Genomic DNA, 19,578 nt, shown 5'->3' with positions numbered 1-19,578 from the left:
CCTGTAAACTGACCACCGTTTATCATGGCTTCTGAGCCCTGACACTGTGGTCAGTTTAAGTGCCTCCGTCATCCACAGCCTGCCACCGGTCTCCTGTGTCTTCTCCATCCTCTGCCCCTCCCTCCCTGCCTGTCTGCTCGTGTCAGCGCCCGCCCCCTCCGCTGCTTTCATATTTAATATTAAAAGCTCTCATCCACTCTGTATTATAACCATAAGTTCCCCTGTGTCTGTGTTATATAATCAATATGCTTATCTTACCAATAACACAGCATCTTCCTGCGCTCACGTGACTCCTCGTCTCTCTCTCTCCTCTTTCCTCTCCTCCCCGGCCGGAGAGGAGAGGAGAAAGGAGGCACCTGAGCGCAGGAAGATGCTGTGTTATCGGTACAGATAAGCATATGTATTATATAACACAGACACAGGGGAACTTATTGTTGTAATACAGAGGGGATGGGAGCATTTTATATTGGTGGCTTCATAACAACAAGTGTTTCCTGTGTTCAAAAATAGCCTCCTAGAACTATTGGAAGTCACATACCTGTTCAGATTGTGCTGCTCTGACTTCTATGTGTAAATAGTAGAAGTGGGTTATTTGAGATTTTGCTATTAGAAAGGAAGGGAATCGGTGCGGCGCTGACTTTGCAGTGCCACACCGATAACCAAAAGTTGTTCTTGTACTACTTTTGGCCTCTTCGGGGGCGATTTGAATAGACATTGGTGCATAAACTCTCACAGATGTTTGTCAAATCGCCCCTGAAGTCAGACTGCATTGCCGGTTTGAAACTGAACTCACATGATTACTAACCCACAGCAGTGTGAACTGCATTCACTATATCTGGTCTCCCACAGTACACAGAGCATGAAAATGTAATTATTTTAGTAAAAATAATTTGCTAATTACCTTTTATCAGCAGTATATAGCAGTCTTGTGACTTCTATCGGTGTCTGGCCGAGCACTGGTTAAATCTTGTAGGAGTTTTCATTCTCTTCTGATTTTCCTATGAGGCTGCATGACCCCTGACCCTCTGTCTGGACAGTGCTGATTGGCCCTGTACCGGTCACATGCACCCTCCCAAAAAAAAAAAAAATAGTTCATTTGAATAGGCTGAAATTACCAAACATAGTGCATGTGCCCTTTTCATAAACGCACTGTTTCGGACCGCATGGTACTGCTGTACCATGCAATCCGGGGCAGGCAAATGCACTGCGTTTGCAGTGTCGTTAGCAATACGCAGCAAATCACATACCCAGTGCATTTTAAGCGCATTGTTGGAAACGTTCAGAATGCTTTTTTCCCATACCATGTTCTGCTGTAAACAAGCCATTGGTTTGTGAACATTTTTTTTTTATTATTAAAATGTTTTCAGCTGTTTAATCCTTTGTTGCATATCAGTGCTGCTCATCACTTGCAACCTTTTTGCAGCCACTGCCTGTATACATCCTATCATTCTGGTGATGGCTGCATGGCATGTTTCCGGGTATAATATGTGTTAAGAGTCACTTGTGTCCATCAGAGGCTTGTATGACAGGCTGACAATGTAGGAGTGCAGTTGGGAGACAGAACATTATCATCCTATAAGAGGAGGTGTGTGAACAAGGAAATTACCAGATATTATTTAAATGAAAGCTGCAGATTCAAAGATTTTACAAATGGCATGTAAATGTTTTGTGAGATTTTAGTTTACATACATTGGGGGAGATTTACTAAGACTGGAGCGTCCAAAATGTGGTGCAGCTTTACATAGAAACCAATCAGCTGCCAGGATTTGTCAAAGTTTAATTGAACAAGCTGAAGTTAGAGGCTGATTGGCTACGATGCACAGCTGCACCAGATTCTGTTCCAGTAAGTCCCAGATTCTGCACCAGTAAGTCCCAGTAAAACCAGTTTTAGTAAATCTCCCCAATTTTGTTTTAAAACTGAAGTTGTTTGCGCATTTTAGGTTCTATCATGAGAACAGTGTGACAGACCGGGACTCCACGCCATTCACGGCCTGCGCTGCTCTGTTGAAGTTATATATTGGTAGAGTGCTGCACACAGTGACACACAGTTGTTATGCAGGGATTGCTTCAGCGGGCCTGTGGGTCTCAAGCTGGGAGAAAATGGCTCTTTTAATTGTTGGCCTTGGGAGAGATAAGAAGGGGACAGCAGGAGGGGCAGGTGATGAAGCATTGTGATAATGGACCCCAGGTTGGAATGATTGTGGACACGGGTGGGTGGTAATGACCTCCCCAAGGTTCCGATTTCACCTTCTGCTGGGGCTTTAACTGTTCATTATTGCATCATTCGGAGAATAAAGGTGTAACAATATGCAGCAGTCCAGATTAGGATCTAGACATGTGAAAATGCTGTCCTAGATGTTAGAATAGGAAGATCTAAATGCCCAGAAGTGTAGGATATAACCATCAGGTGTATCGGTGCTGACTATGTTGTTTTTCTGTGTACTGTCCAATGTTAATTTTGACGTAAAATTTCGATGTAGTTTTAGTCATAGTCTTTTGACTAAAATGCCATTTTAGTTTGTCGTATTTTAGTCATCGGAATGGTTTTAGTTTGTCGTATTTTAGGCAACTAAAATCTCCAGTACATTTTAGTCAACTAAAACCATTTTAGTTGACTAACATCAAATGGATTTAGTAAAATTGTAATGCGTTATTTAAAGTGTTACTAAACCCACAACCGTAAAATCAGTCTGTATGTGCAGTAAAGCATGCTTGGTATGCTCACTTTGGAACCTAAGGGGTTAATCCTACGCATTGTGTAAAAAGGCTGTTAATAATTTCCTGATAACACAGTCTATGGAGTCAGACTACACATGCTCAGTTTAGTGTGTATTGCTAGAGAGGTTTTTTTTTTTTTTTTTTCCTTGGGAGAGTGCATGTTATCAGAACATGGCCAATCAGCACTGTCCAGTCAGAGGACCCCAGGGGTCTAGCAGTCTTATAGGTCAGTCAGAAAACTCCTCCTACAAGCTTTAACCAGTGCTTGGGCGGACAGTTTTAGCAGTTAGAGCAGTCCTGCGACTTCTGATGAGAAAAGGTATTTAGCAATTTATATTTACTAAAATTATTGCATTTCCATGTTCTGTGTACTGTGGGAGACCAGATATAGTGAATGCAGGGTCCTGGGTTTAGTAACGCTTTAAAAGAGAATTATGTTCTTTTTTTTTTTTTTGCCTATTCGTACTTGCCTAGGTCCAATGCTGCATCTGTCCCTGGCGCCTCTGCACTGAGAACCGAGCGATCGATCACCGCCGATGGCTTGGTTCTCACAGATTCCTGAGCGGAGAGCTGCTGACTGTCAATCAGCAGCTCTCCTCTCTGCTCCTCCACACTCACTGGGGCGCTGAGCTGTGGAGGGGTGGGGAGCGGCCATCTCAGGCTCTCAGCAGCTCGCTGAGACGGGTCTCAGTCCAGGCATCTGGCGGGTCCAGAGTTTGTCGGGATGAGGTGGTGCCTGGACTGATTCCTGTGATGTCAGCACAGAGCGGACTTCAGTCAAATTTCCATTTCCTTTTAAACATAGTATTTTGTCTGAAAGGTTTTAGTCGTATTGTAGTCATCTGAATTGTTTTTATATTGGTTGACTAAAATAGTATTATTTTCGTTGGTGAAATTAACACTGGTACTGTCCAAATTCATACCTGGATTATGTCCTTTATGCTTGTTTGCTTATTTCTAATATGCAGTTTTAGACTCCACTTTTATATTTTCATCGAAATGGTCTTTTTTGGGGGGTTCTGATTGTTTTTTGTGGTCCTGTGCTTGGAAGAAGCTAGTTTTAACCATCGTGCTAATTTGGTTGTTTAGCCATGATAACCCCAATCAAGTTCTTTCCCAACTGCCCGATGGCCTTTCTTTATTGTTGATTTCCAATGCTGGACACCTTAGGTTGTGTGAAGCAATCACTTGTACCCATTAGTTTGTGAAATTGTCACATAACTGTGCCAAAAATGTTCATATCATGCTGTGCGTGGGAGCATTGGGGTCACGGTTGGGCCTCGGGTATTTGCCTTCTTCTGTTTTCCCAAAGCAAAGCAGCCAGATCTTAAGTCAAACTTCATTACTAAAACTTTGTTCAAAATGTGCTGGTTTATACTACCATTTAGACCTTTGGATTGCATATTAAAGCAGCACTTGCTTTATTGGGTGTCAGGTGGCACTGGTTGTACGAGTTCTAACTCAGCTGCCGCAGGATGTCATATGAATCAGTTTCCAAATAAAAAAAGAACCCATCTTCCACCTTTGCCCATTCTCCTTTCCTTTTCTTCTTTTTCCGCTCTCTCCGCTCACCTCTTCCCTCCTCTGTGTTTCTATTTCCGCAGCCAGCCCAAATTGGAATGTATCTATCATTATTAAAATGTGCATTGTGTGTGTATGTGGAAGGGATGCAGTCACAGGGCAGTGAGATTCTCCTGTCTCTATCCCCCTCTCTTTATTATTGTAAATTACTGCTGAGCTCTGGAGAGGTGAGCGGTTTAGCCAATTAGTGGCATTTGAGTTGGATTTGCTTGTCATTAGCTGTGCTCCTGTGCTGGGCTCTTTGAAGCCGGCTCCTGTGTGATGTCCTCCCAGCGGTGAGATGTTGGTAATGACAGAGGGGTCACCGGGGTGATGTGACCCCGCCACCAACATTCTTTTATTATTATTTTTTTTTCCTTTTTTTGTTTCCCAGGTTTAGCAAATAGGGCATCGACAATAACAAGTTTCCTTTCTGCACCCAGCATGGGCTTGTGGGAGCCACGGATAGCTCTATTAGAGTGTGCAGCACCCCCTTCCTACACATTGACATCAATATTTCCAACTGAAGGTGGAGGGGGTGTGATTGGGGCACTCTGATTAGCTACAGTGCAACTGGGGCTCCACACCATGGGCAGGTTGTACATATAGCCACCTTGTTTGCAATAGGGCGTAAATTAACCTCTTCAGTAATGGCTGCAAGTTAATAATCTTCATTGACACGTCCATATTTCCATCAATCTTTCCTTTCATTTATCTTTGTCACCTTAACGCATTGCTGGTTTTTTTTTTTGTGCCTTAGATTTTTTTCTTATGCGCTTCTAGATTTTAATTTACATTGCATCTATAGGCAAAAGTGACTGTCATTTTTACTATTCAGCTTCTTAATTGATAAAAAATATTTATACATTCAACAGCCAACTGGATCCTTTGTAAAAGGCAGTTTTTTCATGTTGTAACTCACACATGGAGAGTATCAATGAAACTGAAAGTAATGCAATTTTATCACAAAGTATACAACCTCTAAAATTATTAAAAGAATGCAATAAAGCTTTTCGCATAATGTGCACATGGGATAAAAAAAACTTTTACTTGATAATACATTTTAGCAGGGTACATCTTGGGAGAAATCCTTTAGAAATGTCTCCTGTAATTCCGATACTTTAACCTGGTAATTGAAGTGCATGTTTTTGACATACAGCTCTATTCAGACTTCCGTGCTTGAAAATGTGCACTGTACTGTTTTTGATTTGTGCGGTTTTTTTTAGTGTTTCTGCGCACTGTTCTACACTTTATTTAGTGTTCTTCATTTCTAAACGAAAAACACATATTTCACTTGTGCGGATGCATTTTAACATTCTACCCTTCCATCTTATGGGCCTAAAACATACATTGGTGATCGGGAAATGCAGCAGGACTTATCGCTCTGGTTTACAGTAATGTTAACTTCTGCCGTAAAAAGAAACGTTTTCAGTATGTTCCCGTGTCTCCATGCAGTTTCTTGCAACAGGTGATCCAGGTCCAATGGGATTGCTGTAAAGGAGTAAATATGCTAGATTAAATACTCACCTGTTTTTTTTTTTGCTCTTTTCATGGCGGAATACCCAAACAGCGACTGCGATTGGATGCAGCTGCTGTTTGGGCCAGCGGTTTTCCACCCACCTGATTAGATTTTTCATCAGAAGCCGGCCCAAAGTCAAACAGTGTATGGCCAGCTTTAAGCCTCCTTCAAACAAGAGGTCTGATCAAGTTTGCCTGTCTGTTTTTTCAGTTGGACCCAATTGAACCCTCCTTTCTCCTCTATGGAGCGGCAGATGTAAACAGACTTGTGACCACTTACAGCCGCCTACCTCCAATCTGATCCGATCCGGCAAAAAAACAAAAAAAAAACAAAAGGGGATGCGTTCCCCCCTGTCTGGCTGGATTGAAAGGCAGTCAGGTTTAAATGGACTGCTCTACTCAGCAGGGGATCAGTGGATGGAGTTAAGCTGAGTCTGGCTCATGTCAAAGCGGCCTTAGTCCTTGATTTGGTGAAACACACCACAAAGAGGAGCTTGTTCAGGGACTAGCCGACTGTTACAATAAACTGTGATTAGCCAGTATTTCTTTGTGTGCAGCTCCATTGCTTCCTTTTTGGTCAAAATGGTGGCCCTGGCAAGCGTTGTGGTGCGCTTCAAAGGAAGAATGCTTCTTATTTTTATCAAACATGATAGTAGTGATATTCTTTTAAGACACAGTTCACATATATGCGAATCGGATGCATTTTAAATCGTATCTGATTCGCATAACATGTGAACCAGACCAGCTTTCAATGGAGCGGGTTGCCGTGCAAATTTAAAAAAGCTCCTGTGCGTTTTTCAGTCCGGTTAAGGTGCTTTTTTATTGTCCAATTCGCACCCGAACTGCTGAATAGAAGCCGCACCGGACTTTACTCCAAAACCGGACCGGCATATATGTGAATCCAGCAACTGAACTCGCACAATTTCAAAGCCGCATTTCATTTAGACTTCGGGGGTCACTTGAAAGACATCTATGCAGGTTCATGCACAGATGTCTATTGAAATCGCCAAAAGTAGTGCAGGAACTACTTTTGGAAATCGGTGCGGCGCTTTTGCAAAGTTGGATCCCCGATTTGGGATGCTCCTATTGCCAGCAATAGGCTCCGATTTGACATGCGATTTAACCTGTCAAATCACGCCGATGTGAGCGGGGGCTAAGAGCTTCTTAACATGCTATGAATCCTGTCACTAGTGACAACTCATCAGCTGCAGGATCACTAAAAAGAACAAAGAAACGCCTGTTTTTTTTTTTTGGTGTTACTCCCTTACCTGATAAAAAAAATCAAAGCATCGCTTCCCAGCTGGCAAGGAAGATTTTGCAGCTTTTTTACAGTGACACTGTAGAAACTGGCAAGTGCTTTCTTTGCCCGCTTTAGGAATCCGTTGAGTTGCTGCCCACGACAGGATCAGTAGTGTGCCATAGGCCTAATGTTGTACTAATCCAAGCCTCAAAACTAGAAACTGTAGCAAGTGGATAGTGCAGGAAAACGCTGACAATTGTTTCAGGTTTTACTTTTCAGGACCTAATTTATTTAGAACCACATACATTCCTGACCTTGACCTGTATTTACTCTTTAACACAGTCATACAGACACAAACGTGATAGGTTACGTTTGGCTAGAAGCATATTGAAGCGATACTAAACAATATCCTATCCTCCAAAAATAATTCATATGTGTCCACTTGTTAAAGGTCCTGTAATCTATTTTTAATTAAATTGTTTCATACTGTGTTTTTCTGCCTCCTTGTAATATCTTCCGTGTGCTCCTGAACCTTTCCTTTTCCACTTCAGTTTGTTTGGAACAAGCCGTACACATTTGTTGTGCCCATGTGCACTGCTCTATGCGCACTACAAGTCCCATAATCCCTAGTTAGGAGTGAGCAAGAGAGGGTGGCTACATTCCTAAATCTAGTGGGACCATGGAGAAAAAAAGTAAGCCTCCCTCTATCAGGAATTCGGATCACAGCAACAAAAAAAAGGAATTTAGCGGAGGCTGAGAGCAACTGAAGGTAGTTTTCAAATACATACTTGAATAGGTTTTAAGTCAGTGTTTAGTGGCACTTTAACTTAATTTTAGATTATAGTACAATTATGTAATAATCTGAAGAGCAAAATACAGTAAATCATAGCAAACCGTTAGCAATGATCCTTTGTTGTTCCAACTTCTCTAATCAGTGAAAGGTGAAATCTGGCTGGTATGGGTTACTGTACCCTGCAAATCACCTTTTCTACATCTTTATTAGGTAAACCAAACTGAGGCTTATTCAATAACATAATTGAAAGAATAGTAATATCCAGTGATGTATGGAACCAACCAGAAAACAGCCCCTTTTTTTTTTTTTTTTTTTTAGTCCACCCACAAAACATTTGCCTGTCCTATCTAGCAATGGGATACAACCCTATGACTTTCCAGGACTGCTTCTTGCACTGCTGCTACACAATATTATGTTTGGTGACACTTCACTATATTCGCAGGCTAAATATTTAACAATGTATACATTATCAATCCACCAGTTTAGTTTATAACAAAAAGCATCACAAACAAATGGTTCAAAATTTAATTTGCAGTAAAATAATGTCTGTCCTCCATATCACCCATTTAATATCAAACAGTTGAACACATTGTAAACATTCATTCATAAGGAGCCTTCACCAAACACAAATCCCTGTCTCTCGTTAACCTCAGGCACAGGTGGTGCAGAACAGTCAGGTGCCTAAACTTAATGGGATGCCATTTAGAGAGGACTGCTTCACATTTCATAGGCTTCCTTCTTGATCGACCTGTGAAGAGTGATGCCAGCCTGGTATGCTGCCAGGTTGGTACCGTTTGAGATTGGAACTGCATTTTTTTTTATATATTCTGAAAGAACAAAAGAGAAAATGTTAATGAATCCATAGTCTATGGATTTATGCAGTCTGGGCCACATTGTGAACTATGTGAGTTAGTTTTCTTAGGCCGGCCATACACGGTTCGAATCTTGGCCGGCTCCTGCTGAACTGACCAAAATTCGAACCATGTATGGGCAGACCAAATGTACCAAGTTGATTGATCAACTTTGGTACAACCAGCCTGATGGTTTCTCTTGCTATTTAACCCTAGCGACTGCTATAGTCGCTAGCGATATTCACTGTCTTCTCCCTGCGGGGATGGCAGGAAAGAAATTCGCACCGCACCGCACCTTCGTTTTACCAACAAACATTCCCCAAGGTGGTCCATCACTGATAGGAAAATATGGCTATTGATGTCCTGTATCTGATATGGTCATTTATAGAGTTCCCAATCTCCCTGTTGGCTTCCCTATTTCTTTTTATGTTATGAAAACTGCAGTGATAGGAACTGGAATATAAACAGGTAGGTAAAAACACCCAAAACCCATATGTGGAGTCGGAAAATTAGGGCAAGATCTTGCTTATGTGGTAATAAAAACCAAGAACCAAGAGGCTAACTTTGCCCACCAGGCTCTGCCAATATCAAAGTATCACTTTGGGTGCACAGTCCCTTTAAAATATGCTCCTGACAGGTAATGGGGTTTGACATGTTCTGGCCGGTCAGTTTTTGGCTTATGCCTCTCTCCTCTGTCTCTAATATTGCCAGTGCCTCCCTGCCTCTGGTTAGTCTCAACCCCACTAACCTTTCCTTCTGCAGGCAGAGCTGGATCAATAAATCTTTGCCGGTAAATAATTGCTATTGAGCTGTGTTCCCATGCAGAAGTGTGAGCGCTCTGTTGTGACAGCCTGGAGGGGAACATCTCCCTTCTATATCAATTGCCTGACTTCACACAGGGAAGCACACAGAAGTGCCATTGTCTGCACTCCTATGCACATATGACTTGTAAAGTTTTATCTGCCATTGGTGGAGCACTTTACACCCATATGAGGGTATAATTTTCAAGGAACTGTGCATTAATGTCACTTAACCACTTCAGCCCCGGAAGGATTTACCCCTTAATGACCAGGCCATTTTTTGCAATACTGCACTGCGTTTCTTTAAATGACAAAAATGTTCTTTTTTTTTTCCTTTTATATATATATATATATATATATATATATATATATAGAGAGAGAGAGAGAGAGAATGTTGTACTTTCTGCTATAATACATATCCAAAGAAAAAAAAGAATTTATTCATCAGTTTAGGCCAATATGTATTCTTCTACATATTTTTGGTAAAAAAAAATGCAATAAGCCTATATTGATTGGTTTGCGCAAAAGTTATAGTGTCTACAAAATAGGTGATAGATTTATGAACTTTTATTTTTATATTTTTCCTGGTAATGGCGGCGATCTGCAATTTTTAGCGGGACTGCGACCTTACGGCAAATAAATCTGACCCCAAGGTTTTGGGCACCAGTGACATTATTACAGTGATCAGTGCTAAAAAAATGCACTGATCAATGTAAAATGACACCGGCAGGGAAAGGGTTAACACTAAGGGGCGATTAAGGGGTTAACTGTATTCCCTGGGTGTTCTGTGTGGGGAATGGGCTCGCTGGGACAACACAGAGATCGCTGTTCCAGATCACTAGGAACAGCAGGTCTCCATGTTATTCCCTGTCAGAACGGGCACCCGCCTTGTTTACACAGGCAGATCCCCGTTCTGCCTCTCTGTGGAGCGATCGCACATGCGCCCACAGTGTCCATTGCACGTACAGGTACGTTGTTTTGCACAGTAGAGCTGACCTGCCGCAGTATATACATTTTTATTTTTATATATATATATATATATATATATATATATATATATATATATATATATATTCATTCATAAAGTGTTCAGACCCCCTTCACTTTTTTTAAATTTGTCATGTTGCAGCCTGATACTAAACTTGTTTAAGTTATCTTTTTTCTTCATTAATCAACACTCAGTATCCCATAATGACAATGTGAATGCAAAATTTTTGAAACGTAGGAAAAAGTGCAGCAAAGTGGCTGGAATAATTCTCAAATGCAAGAAGTTTGGCACAGCCAGTACTCTTCCAAGAGCTGGTAGCCCAACCAAACTGAGGATTTGTGGGAGAAGAACCTTAGTAAGAGAGGTGAACAAGAACCCCATGGTCATTTTGAGCTCCAGAGAACCTGTGTGGAGATGGGACAAAGTTACAGAAGAACAACGATCACTGCAGTCCTTCACTGATCTGGGTTTTTATGGCAGAGTGGCTAGACAGAAGCCTTTCCTTCGTGCAAAACACATGAAATCCCACTTGGAGTTTGCAATAAAGCACCTGAAGAACTCAGACTGTGAGGAACAAGATTCTCTGGTCTGATGAAGCATAGGGTCAAGGTTGAACTGTTTGGCCTTAAAGTGATTGCAAAGGATCGTTTTTTTTTTTTTTTTTCAAAACAAACATACTTGCCTCCACTGTGCAGCTCGTTTTGCACAGAGTGGCCCCGAACATCCTCTTCTGGGGTCCCCCGGCAGCTCCTCCTGGCATCAGATAACCCCCTAGGAGAAGCGCTCTCCCGAGGGGGTTACCTTGCGGGCGCGCTCCCTAGTCCAGCATTTGCGTCCACAGACACGAATGCCAGACTCGGCCCCGCCCACCTGGTGCCCGCGTCATTGGATTTGATTGACAGCAGCGGGAGCCAATGGCTGCAATGCTATCAATCTATCCAATTAAGAGCCGGGACCCCGTGGAGAGAGGCACAACGCGTCCCCGCCGAGGAGATGAAGGGGCTCAGGTAAGTATAACGGGGGGCTGGGGGCCGGTGACTGCCAAGTGTTTTTTCACCTTAATGCATAGGATGTATTAGGGTGAAAAAACACAAGGGTATACAACCCCTTTAATTCTAAACATTGTCTGGAGGAAACCAGGCACCACTCATCACCCGCCCAATAGCATCCCAACAGTGAAGCATGATGGTGGCAGCATCATGCTGTGGGGTGTTTGTCAACAGCAGGGACTGGGAGACTGGTCAGGGTTGAGGGAGAGCTGAATGGAGCAAGGTACAGAGATGCCCTCAATGAAAACCTGTTCCACAGCTCTCAGGACCTCAGACTGGGATGACGGTTCACCTTCCAACGTGACAACGATCCTAAGCACACAGTCAAGACAACACTGGAAAGGCTTAGGGACTACTCTGTGAATGTTCTAGAGTGGCCCAGGCTTGAACCCTATTGAACATCTCTGGAGAAACCTGAAAATGTCTGTCCATCGATGGTCCCCATCCAACCTGACTGACCTTGAGAGGATTTGCAAAGAAGAATGGCAGAAAATCTCGCAATCCAGATGTGCAAAGCTTGTTGTGTCATACCCAAAAGGACTCGATGCTGTAATTGCTGCCAAAGGTGATTCAACAGAGTACTGAGTAAAGGGTCAGGCCAATTCTGACATTTCTCTCCTACATGTAAAAATCATCATTTTTTTTGCTAGAAAATTACATAGAACCCCCAAACATTACATATGTTTTGGTTTTTTTTTTTAGCAGAGACCCCAGAGAATACAATGGCGGTCATTGCAACTTTTTAACTCGCACAGTATTTGCACAGCAATTTTTCAAACGCGTTTTTTTTTTTTTTTGAAAAAAAAAGTGCTTTAAAAAAAAAACAAAAACCAAAACAGTAAAGGTAGCCCTATTTTTTTGTATAATGTGAAAGAAGAAGGTACACCGATTAAATAGATACCCAACATGGCACGCTTCAAAATTGCACACGCTCGTGGAATTGCGCCAGACTTCGGTACTTAAAAATCCCCATAGGTGACGCTTAAAATTTTTCACTGGTCACATGTTTAAAGTTACAGAGGAGGTCTAGGGCTAGAATTATTGCTCTCACTCTAACGTTTGCAGCAACACGTGTGGTTTGAACACCATTTTGATATGTAGGCGGGACTTACGTATGCGTTTGCTTCTGCGTGCGAGCACACGGGACATGGGCCATTTTAAAAATGTTGTTTTTATTGTTAATTTTACTTTACTTTACATTTTTTAGCTTGACACACAAAAATTAAACATTTTTGGTCACTTTTATTCCTATTACAAGGAATGTAAACATCCCTTGTAATAGGCATGATCGGTCCTCTTTACAGTGAGATATGGGGTCAATAAGACCCCACATCTCACCTCTAGGCTGGGACAGCAGAAAAAAAAAAAAAATCTACGCTTCCCAGCTGTGGCTGTGCCATTTGTTTGAATGTAGAGGCTCGTTCGGAGGCCGGGCGTGATGTTATGATGTCACGCCCGGCCTCCGAACGATCATAGAGACTCCAGCAACCATCTGGTCCACCGGAAATCTCTATGGTAAACATCTGGGGCCGGCGGATCCTGTCTCCGACTCACCAATGGCAGTGGTAAGTCAGTAGAAGTGGTGGGAGGGGGGACATCCCTTCTCGCCACCCGTAAGAACGATCAACTGGTCAGCCGCTATGGTCATTCTTTATGGTGTAGGGAATCGCCGGCTGAAAAAGACAATATCTGAATGATGCCTGTAGCTGCAGGCATCATTCAGATATACTCCCACAAAGTCAAGTATGTCATATGACGGCCAGCGGTGGGCAAGTGGTTAAATACATGTGATATTTCAGGGTTTTTTCCTAATAAATGCACTGACATTTCGAAAATTCTGTTTTTAGTTTGTCATTTTGGGTTACTGAGTATATATTAATGAGAGAACAAAACGTGAATTTAGACAACTGTAGTATCAGGATAACAAAATTGAATAAAGAGAAGGGGGTCTGAATACTTTATGAATACACTATATACCGGTGTATGTACAGTTGAGCTCAAAAGTCTGCATACCCTGTCAGAAATTGTGAAATTTTGGCATTAATATTGAAAATATGACTGATCATGCCAAAGGATTTAAGGATAGTGATCACATGAAGCCATTTATTATCACATAGTTTTTTAGATCCTTTTTAAATCATAGAAATCACCCAAATAGCCCTGATTAAAAAGTTTACATACCCTGGAATGTTTGGCCTTGGTACAGAGACAGAAGGTGGCACACTCAGGTTAAAATGGCAATTAAAGGTTAATTTCAATTAGTTTGTTAGCTCTCACTTGATTGCCCTAAGCAGGCTAGACACTGAGCCATGAGGAGGTAAGAAAAGAACAGTCAAAAGACCTGCGTAACAAAGTAATGGAACTTTATAGAGATGGAAAAGGATATAAAAAGATACCCAAAGCCTTGAATATGCCAGTCAGTACTGTTTAATCCCTTATTAAGAAGTGGAAAATTCAGGGCTCTTTTGATACCAAGCCAAGGTCAGGTAGACCAAGAAAGATCGCAGCCACAACTGGCAGAAGAATTGCCCAGGATACAAATAAAAAACCCACAGGTAACCTCGGGAGAAATACAGGCTGCTCTCCAAAAAGAATGTGTGGTTGTTTTTAAGGAGCACAATTTAACAATACTTGAACAAAAAAGAGCTGCATGGTTAAGCTACCTGAAGGAAGCCTTTACTACACCAATGCCACAAAAAAGCCCAATGAGGCATGTCAAGGTGTTGTTGGGCATATTGTAACCAGGCTTTTTCGTGGAACTTGTGCAGTAAAGGCTTCTTTCTGGCAACTTGACCATGCAGCTGTTCTTTGTTCAAGTATCATCATATTGTGTTCCTTAAAAACAACCATACTATCTTTTTCCAGAGCAGCCTGTATTTCTCCTGAGGTTACCTGTGGGTTTTTCTTTGTATCCCAAACAGTTCCTGTGGCAGCTGTGGCTGAAATCTTTCTTGATCTACCTGACCTTGGCTTGGTATCAAGAGATCCCCAAATTTTCCACTTCTTATTAAATGATTGAACAGTACTAAATGGCATATTCAAGGCTTTGGATATCTTTTTATATCCTTTTCCATCCTTGTAAAGTTTCATTACCTTGTTACGCAGGTCTTTTGTGCTGTTCTTTTCTGCTCCCCATGGCTTAGTATCTAGCCTGCTTAGTGCATCCATGTGAGAGCTAACAAACTCATTGACTATTTATACACAGACACTAATTGTGATTTAAAAAGCCACAACTGTGAGAAATTAACCTTTAATTGTCATTTTAACCTGTGTGTGCCACCTTCTGTGTCCGTACCAAGGCCAAACATTCCAGGGTAAACTTTTCATCAGGGCAGTTTGGGTGATTTCTGTTGTTATGATTTTAAAAGGAGCCAAAAAACGATGTGATAATAAATGGCTTCATGTGATCACTATCCTTGAGTAAAAGACAGCTTTTTTGGCATGATTAATCATATTTTTAATATAAATGCCAAATTTTCACAATTTCTGCAAACTTTTGGGCACAACTGTATAAAAGAAGGTATATATATTTTTGTTTGTGTGTGTGTGTGTATATATATATATATATATATATATATATATATATAAAAATATAGCGTTATATCTTTTTAAAAACCCCATAGATGCCACTAACCTGCAGCGTTCTGGCCCATGGGAGTTTCCTCTTCTTCCATGGCAGGAGGTGAGCATTCTTTCTGGTCAGAACAGTGCTCACATAATGACATGTTGGCATCACTCAGTCCTGGAATACTGTGATCCCAGCAAGCCTGTGTGACGATGTACCCCCAAGGAACGTGTGCGCAAAAGGCTGGACTTACAGGAAATGGGCAGTATGCTGTGACTGGCCTTTTGCCTGAAGGTGACCAGTGGTGTTAGACTGGGGAGGAAGTTTGGGACAGTACTGGATAGAGGTGCAACGGATCAAAAAACTCACGGATCATTTTCGGATCAACAAAAATAAAATCTCCCCCACTGTAATATCCACAATCTCCGTATTGGCAGAGTATTGCAGGGTATTGGCAGGGTATTGGCGGGTATATTGGCAGGGTATTGGGTATATTGGCAGAGTATTGGCGGGTATATTGGCAGGGTATGGCAGAGTATTGGCAGGGCATAGCAGAGTATTGGCAGAGTATTGGCAGGGCATGGCAGAGTATTGGCAGGGCATGGCAGAGTATTGGCAGGGCATGGCAGAGTATTGGCAGGGCATTGCAGCAGGGTATTGCAGAGTATTGCAGGGCATTGCAGCAGGGCATTGCAGAGTATTGGCACTGCTGCCATCCGATCTCTCCCCTCTACTGTACAAATCAGTACACAGAGGGGAGAGAGGAACCGGCGTCATGACGCCGGTTTGTTGCAAGTGATCGCTCCGTCATTCGACAGAGCGATCACGTGCTAAACGGCCGCCGGGTGTACCAAGATGGCCGCCGCTCCGGAGCTAGGCCAAAGCTGCGGCCTTTCCTATGGCCAAGGCCACAGAGCGCTCCGTGGATCGCGGGTGTCCCGTACGGATCAACCTCCGCGGATCAGATCACGGATCGATGACGATCCGTTGCACCCCTAGTACTGGAGCATTATAAGTACATCTTAGGCACTTGATACAGGAGGGGGTGACTACATTAAGTAAAAAAAAAAAAGTGTGTGTGTATGTATGTGTATATATATATGGCTCCATCTCCTGGAGTTCCACTTGTTTTATACAGTTCAGTATATTGTTTAGAATAATCTGTCTTATTACCACCATCAAAACAGTGTTTATTTTCCACCTAATCATTATTACAGTACATTTTTTTTCCATTTTATGCTTGGGTTACGAACAATCCAGTTAGTTTTGCCTTATAAATTTTCACCATGTAAGTTGAGTTAAAAATGGATTTTTGTCCCTTGTGTTTTTAAATTTGCGTTGCTGTTTAAACCTAGTGAGGCCTCGTGATAATCTATCCATATGGTGACACTGTTTTCCTTTTTTTAGAAATGGTTCCCCTTTAAAGGATAAGTTCACCTTTGGGAACATGTTACATGTTCCACCCGATTTTAGGGTGGAACATGTTACATGTTCCCAATGCTTTCTTTCCTCTATTTTCAACTCTTAATCCAGCCGTCAAGTCTGATGTATAAAGACAAACCATTTAACGTTGACAGGGGGGGCTTAAAACTGGGATGCGTTTTTATTCATATATGTAAAGCCTTTATCCAAATAGGAATAAAAATGTTGCTGTAAATGCCTAACAGGGGTTAGCTTGAGTTTGGCTTATATTTGTTAGTCATTTATGTAAAATCCATCCAAATCTACTAGTGCATCTAACATTACCCTCTGCCTATGTTGACAATGCAGTCGTCCAAAGGTGTCACCTTTGCTCCTCCAGTGGAGTGCAGACACTCTAAGCCAAGAAGTGTGTTACTAGCTAGATCAGTTGAAAATAAAGGTAAACAAGCCTATAAAGAAAACAGATGCAGCCACCACATGCAAGAATTGGTAAAAATGCTATATATACGTTTTTTAGTTCTTTTAGATTAATTGGCACTTTAACCACCTGCCGACTGCTCACAGTAAATATACTGCAAGGGGACGGCAGGTACAGGCACAGTCACTCATATGTACATGACAGGCCTTCTGCGTTTAGGGGGTACATGCGCACGCACCCTGCCAACCCAGCACAAGTTTGCCACTAAATGTCAGGCAAAGATTTCAGGTGAAGCCTGCTGATGGGCTGTGTCCAATCACACACAGAGTTCCATGTTTACAAGAGCACAGGACTCTGTGTACAGGGAAGAGCAGAGAGAAGAAACAGCCAGATCAGAAAGTAAAAGAATCACACTTTACACATACTACATATTGTTAGGGACACGGTTAACCCCTTCCCAGCCAGTGTCATTAGTATAGTGTCAGTGTACAGATTAATTACTGATCACTGTTTTAGTGTCACTAGCGACGTAAGTGTCAGCCACCCTCCAAGCCAGTGTCTGTTAGCACCAGAATGACAGCCACTCTATCACAGTCACACTATAAGTTGCTGTTCACCACGACTGTATATTACAATATAGTGTCTATACCTGAGTGAATTCCAGTAGTTTGTAGATGCTATAACTTTTGCACAAACCAATTAATATACACTTATTTGGATTTTTTTTTCCTCTACCAAAGACCTGTAGCAGACAGAATACATTTTGGCCTATATTTAAGAAGAAAATTGATTTTTTTTTTTGGATATGTTTTATAGCAGGAAGTCAAAAATATATATAGATTTTTTTCAAAATGTTCGGCCTTTTTCCGTTTATATAATAAAAAATAGAAAACCCAATGGAGATCAAATACCACCAAAAGAAAGCTCTATTTGTGTGAAAAAATGATATAAATTTTATTTGCGTATAGTTTTGCATGACCGTGCAATTGCCAGTTAAAATGGCACAGTGCTGAATAGGAAAAAATTCCCTGGTCATGAAGGGGGTAAGACTTTCCAGAGGTCACATGAAACAGATTGGGAAAGATTTCCTAAAGTACATTTTTATAAATAAATGTTCTGCCTTTTTTTTCATTTATTGTTGTCTTAATATTGCTAACCTGGAGCCTCTCTGCAGTCACTTCCTGTCTATATGCATGCAGGCCAGTGATGGCTGCCTGGCATTTCTGGGGGGGCTATAGTGGGCCATCCCTGTGTGATGTGTGCTGAAATGGCCACTTCTAGTCTCGTTCAGAAGCCCATGACAAAGTGATGACAATGGAGCACAGCTGGGAGAGATTGTGCATTTTTACCCTGTAACAGGTAGTGCATGAGCAAAGACCTTCATGCCATTATCACCAGGTCTTATTTTAATCAAAGCCGCACACATAAAGTATTGAACATTATGTTTGAAATTTCATTTATCTGTCAGAAATGTTTGCAATTTTACATAGGTTTACATATCTTTAACTTTGCCATAAAGTAAAATAGTCAGAAACCGATGTAATAAGACTGGTTTCACTATAGGATTTCAGTTGGGTTCATATATTCCTTCCTGTGCCATTCAAAAGTACCATTCCATCACCTTGCCTCTTGACACTTCTTGGAGGTATATGTGTAGGTTTACATGGAAAAATGCAGAACTGCAGGTTCATGGGTGAAAAAAAACAAAAACATGCACAACAACCTGATATAAATCGGATATATAGCCTGATGTGTACTAGAGATGCTTAATGTGATTGATAAACTCTCATTTATTTACGCCTTTACAAAATAACCTTTGCAATATAAAGAAATGTGCATTTGTGTTTATCCATTTGTTCCTAATTTTTTTTTTATTTTATTCTGTAGGGCATGTTACTAAAAAGAAGTGGGAAGTCCCTAAATAAAGAATGGAAGAAGAAATATGTCACCTTATCTGACAATGGAGTCCTTACTTATCATCCTAGTTTACACGTAAGTGCTACCTGTCTTCATCTGAAAACAAACTACTCAGCTATTTAGGATTGTTGAGCTATTGCCACAGCTAAAGTTATGGCCCATATCTGCAGCATATTTTTGTTCCTTATTGCTGCAATACACGCAGTAAGTATCAGTTTTCATGTGAATTTATGATAAAAGTGAAAATCACCTTTATTATTAGTCATCATTCTCACGAGGCGGATCCGCTGCCTTGGAATCCGCCTCTGTCCGCCAGCTCAGCGGGAGATCTCTCCGTTGATCTCCGCTGAAATGGCGGATGACGGGTCCCTCTCTGCTCACTGAGCGGGGAGGGGCCTGTCGAGTGCCGCTGCTTCCTATAGAGAGATTGGACAAAAACGGACAGCATGTCCGTTTTCATCCAATCTCACCTGATCCGATCCGCCGGGGACGGATGTGAACATAGGGGCATCCATCTGCTTTTAGCGGATAAGACCGGGTCGGATGTCAGCGGACATGTCACCGCTGACATCCGTCGCTCCATAGACTAGCATGGAGCGCCCGTTCAGGTTCGCCGTCAAAACTGACAGGCGGACCTGAACGGTCCGACAGTATGAAAGGGGCCTAAGAGCCTCTTTGTGTGTTAACCCAATAGTTCCCGCTTCAAAGGAAACAAAAAGGGGACCACTAACTAGCTCTT

The 19,578-nt window shown here is 41.8% G+C and overlaps 1 protein-coding gene across 7 annotated transcripts in view; it reads left to right on the top strand.

Annotated features, from left to right (window-relative positions):
• Nucleotides 1–19,578, top strand: part of AGAP1 (ArfGAP with GTPase domain, ankyrin repeat and PH domain 1) — a 593,970-nt gene that overhangs the window by 441,786 nt on the left and 132,606 nt on the right. For all 7 annotated transcript variants that reach the window (XM_073633654.1, XM_073633653.1, XM_073633655.1 and 4 more), the window contains one exon: nt 18,810–18,914. In XM_073633654.1, coding sequence (XP_073489755.1) covers nt 18,810–18,914 — 105 coding nt within the window. The remainder of the gene's footprint in view (nt 1–18,809; nt 18,915–19,578) is intronic.

Source organism: Aquarana catesbeiana, linkage group LG06, assembly GCF_042186555.1.
Source record: "Aquarana catesbeiana isolate 2022-GZ linkage group LG06, ASM4218655v1, whole genome shotgun sequence".
NCBI classification, from domain to species: Eukaryota; Metazoa; Chordata; class Amphibia; order Anura; family Ranidae; genus Aquarana; species Aquarana catesbeiana.
The sequence above is the reverse complement of the archived record's forward strand: the minus strand, read 5'-3'. Positions and strand labels throughout refer to the sequence as shown.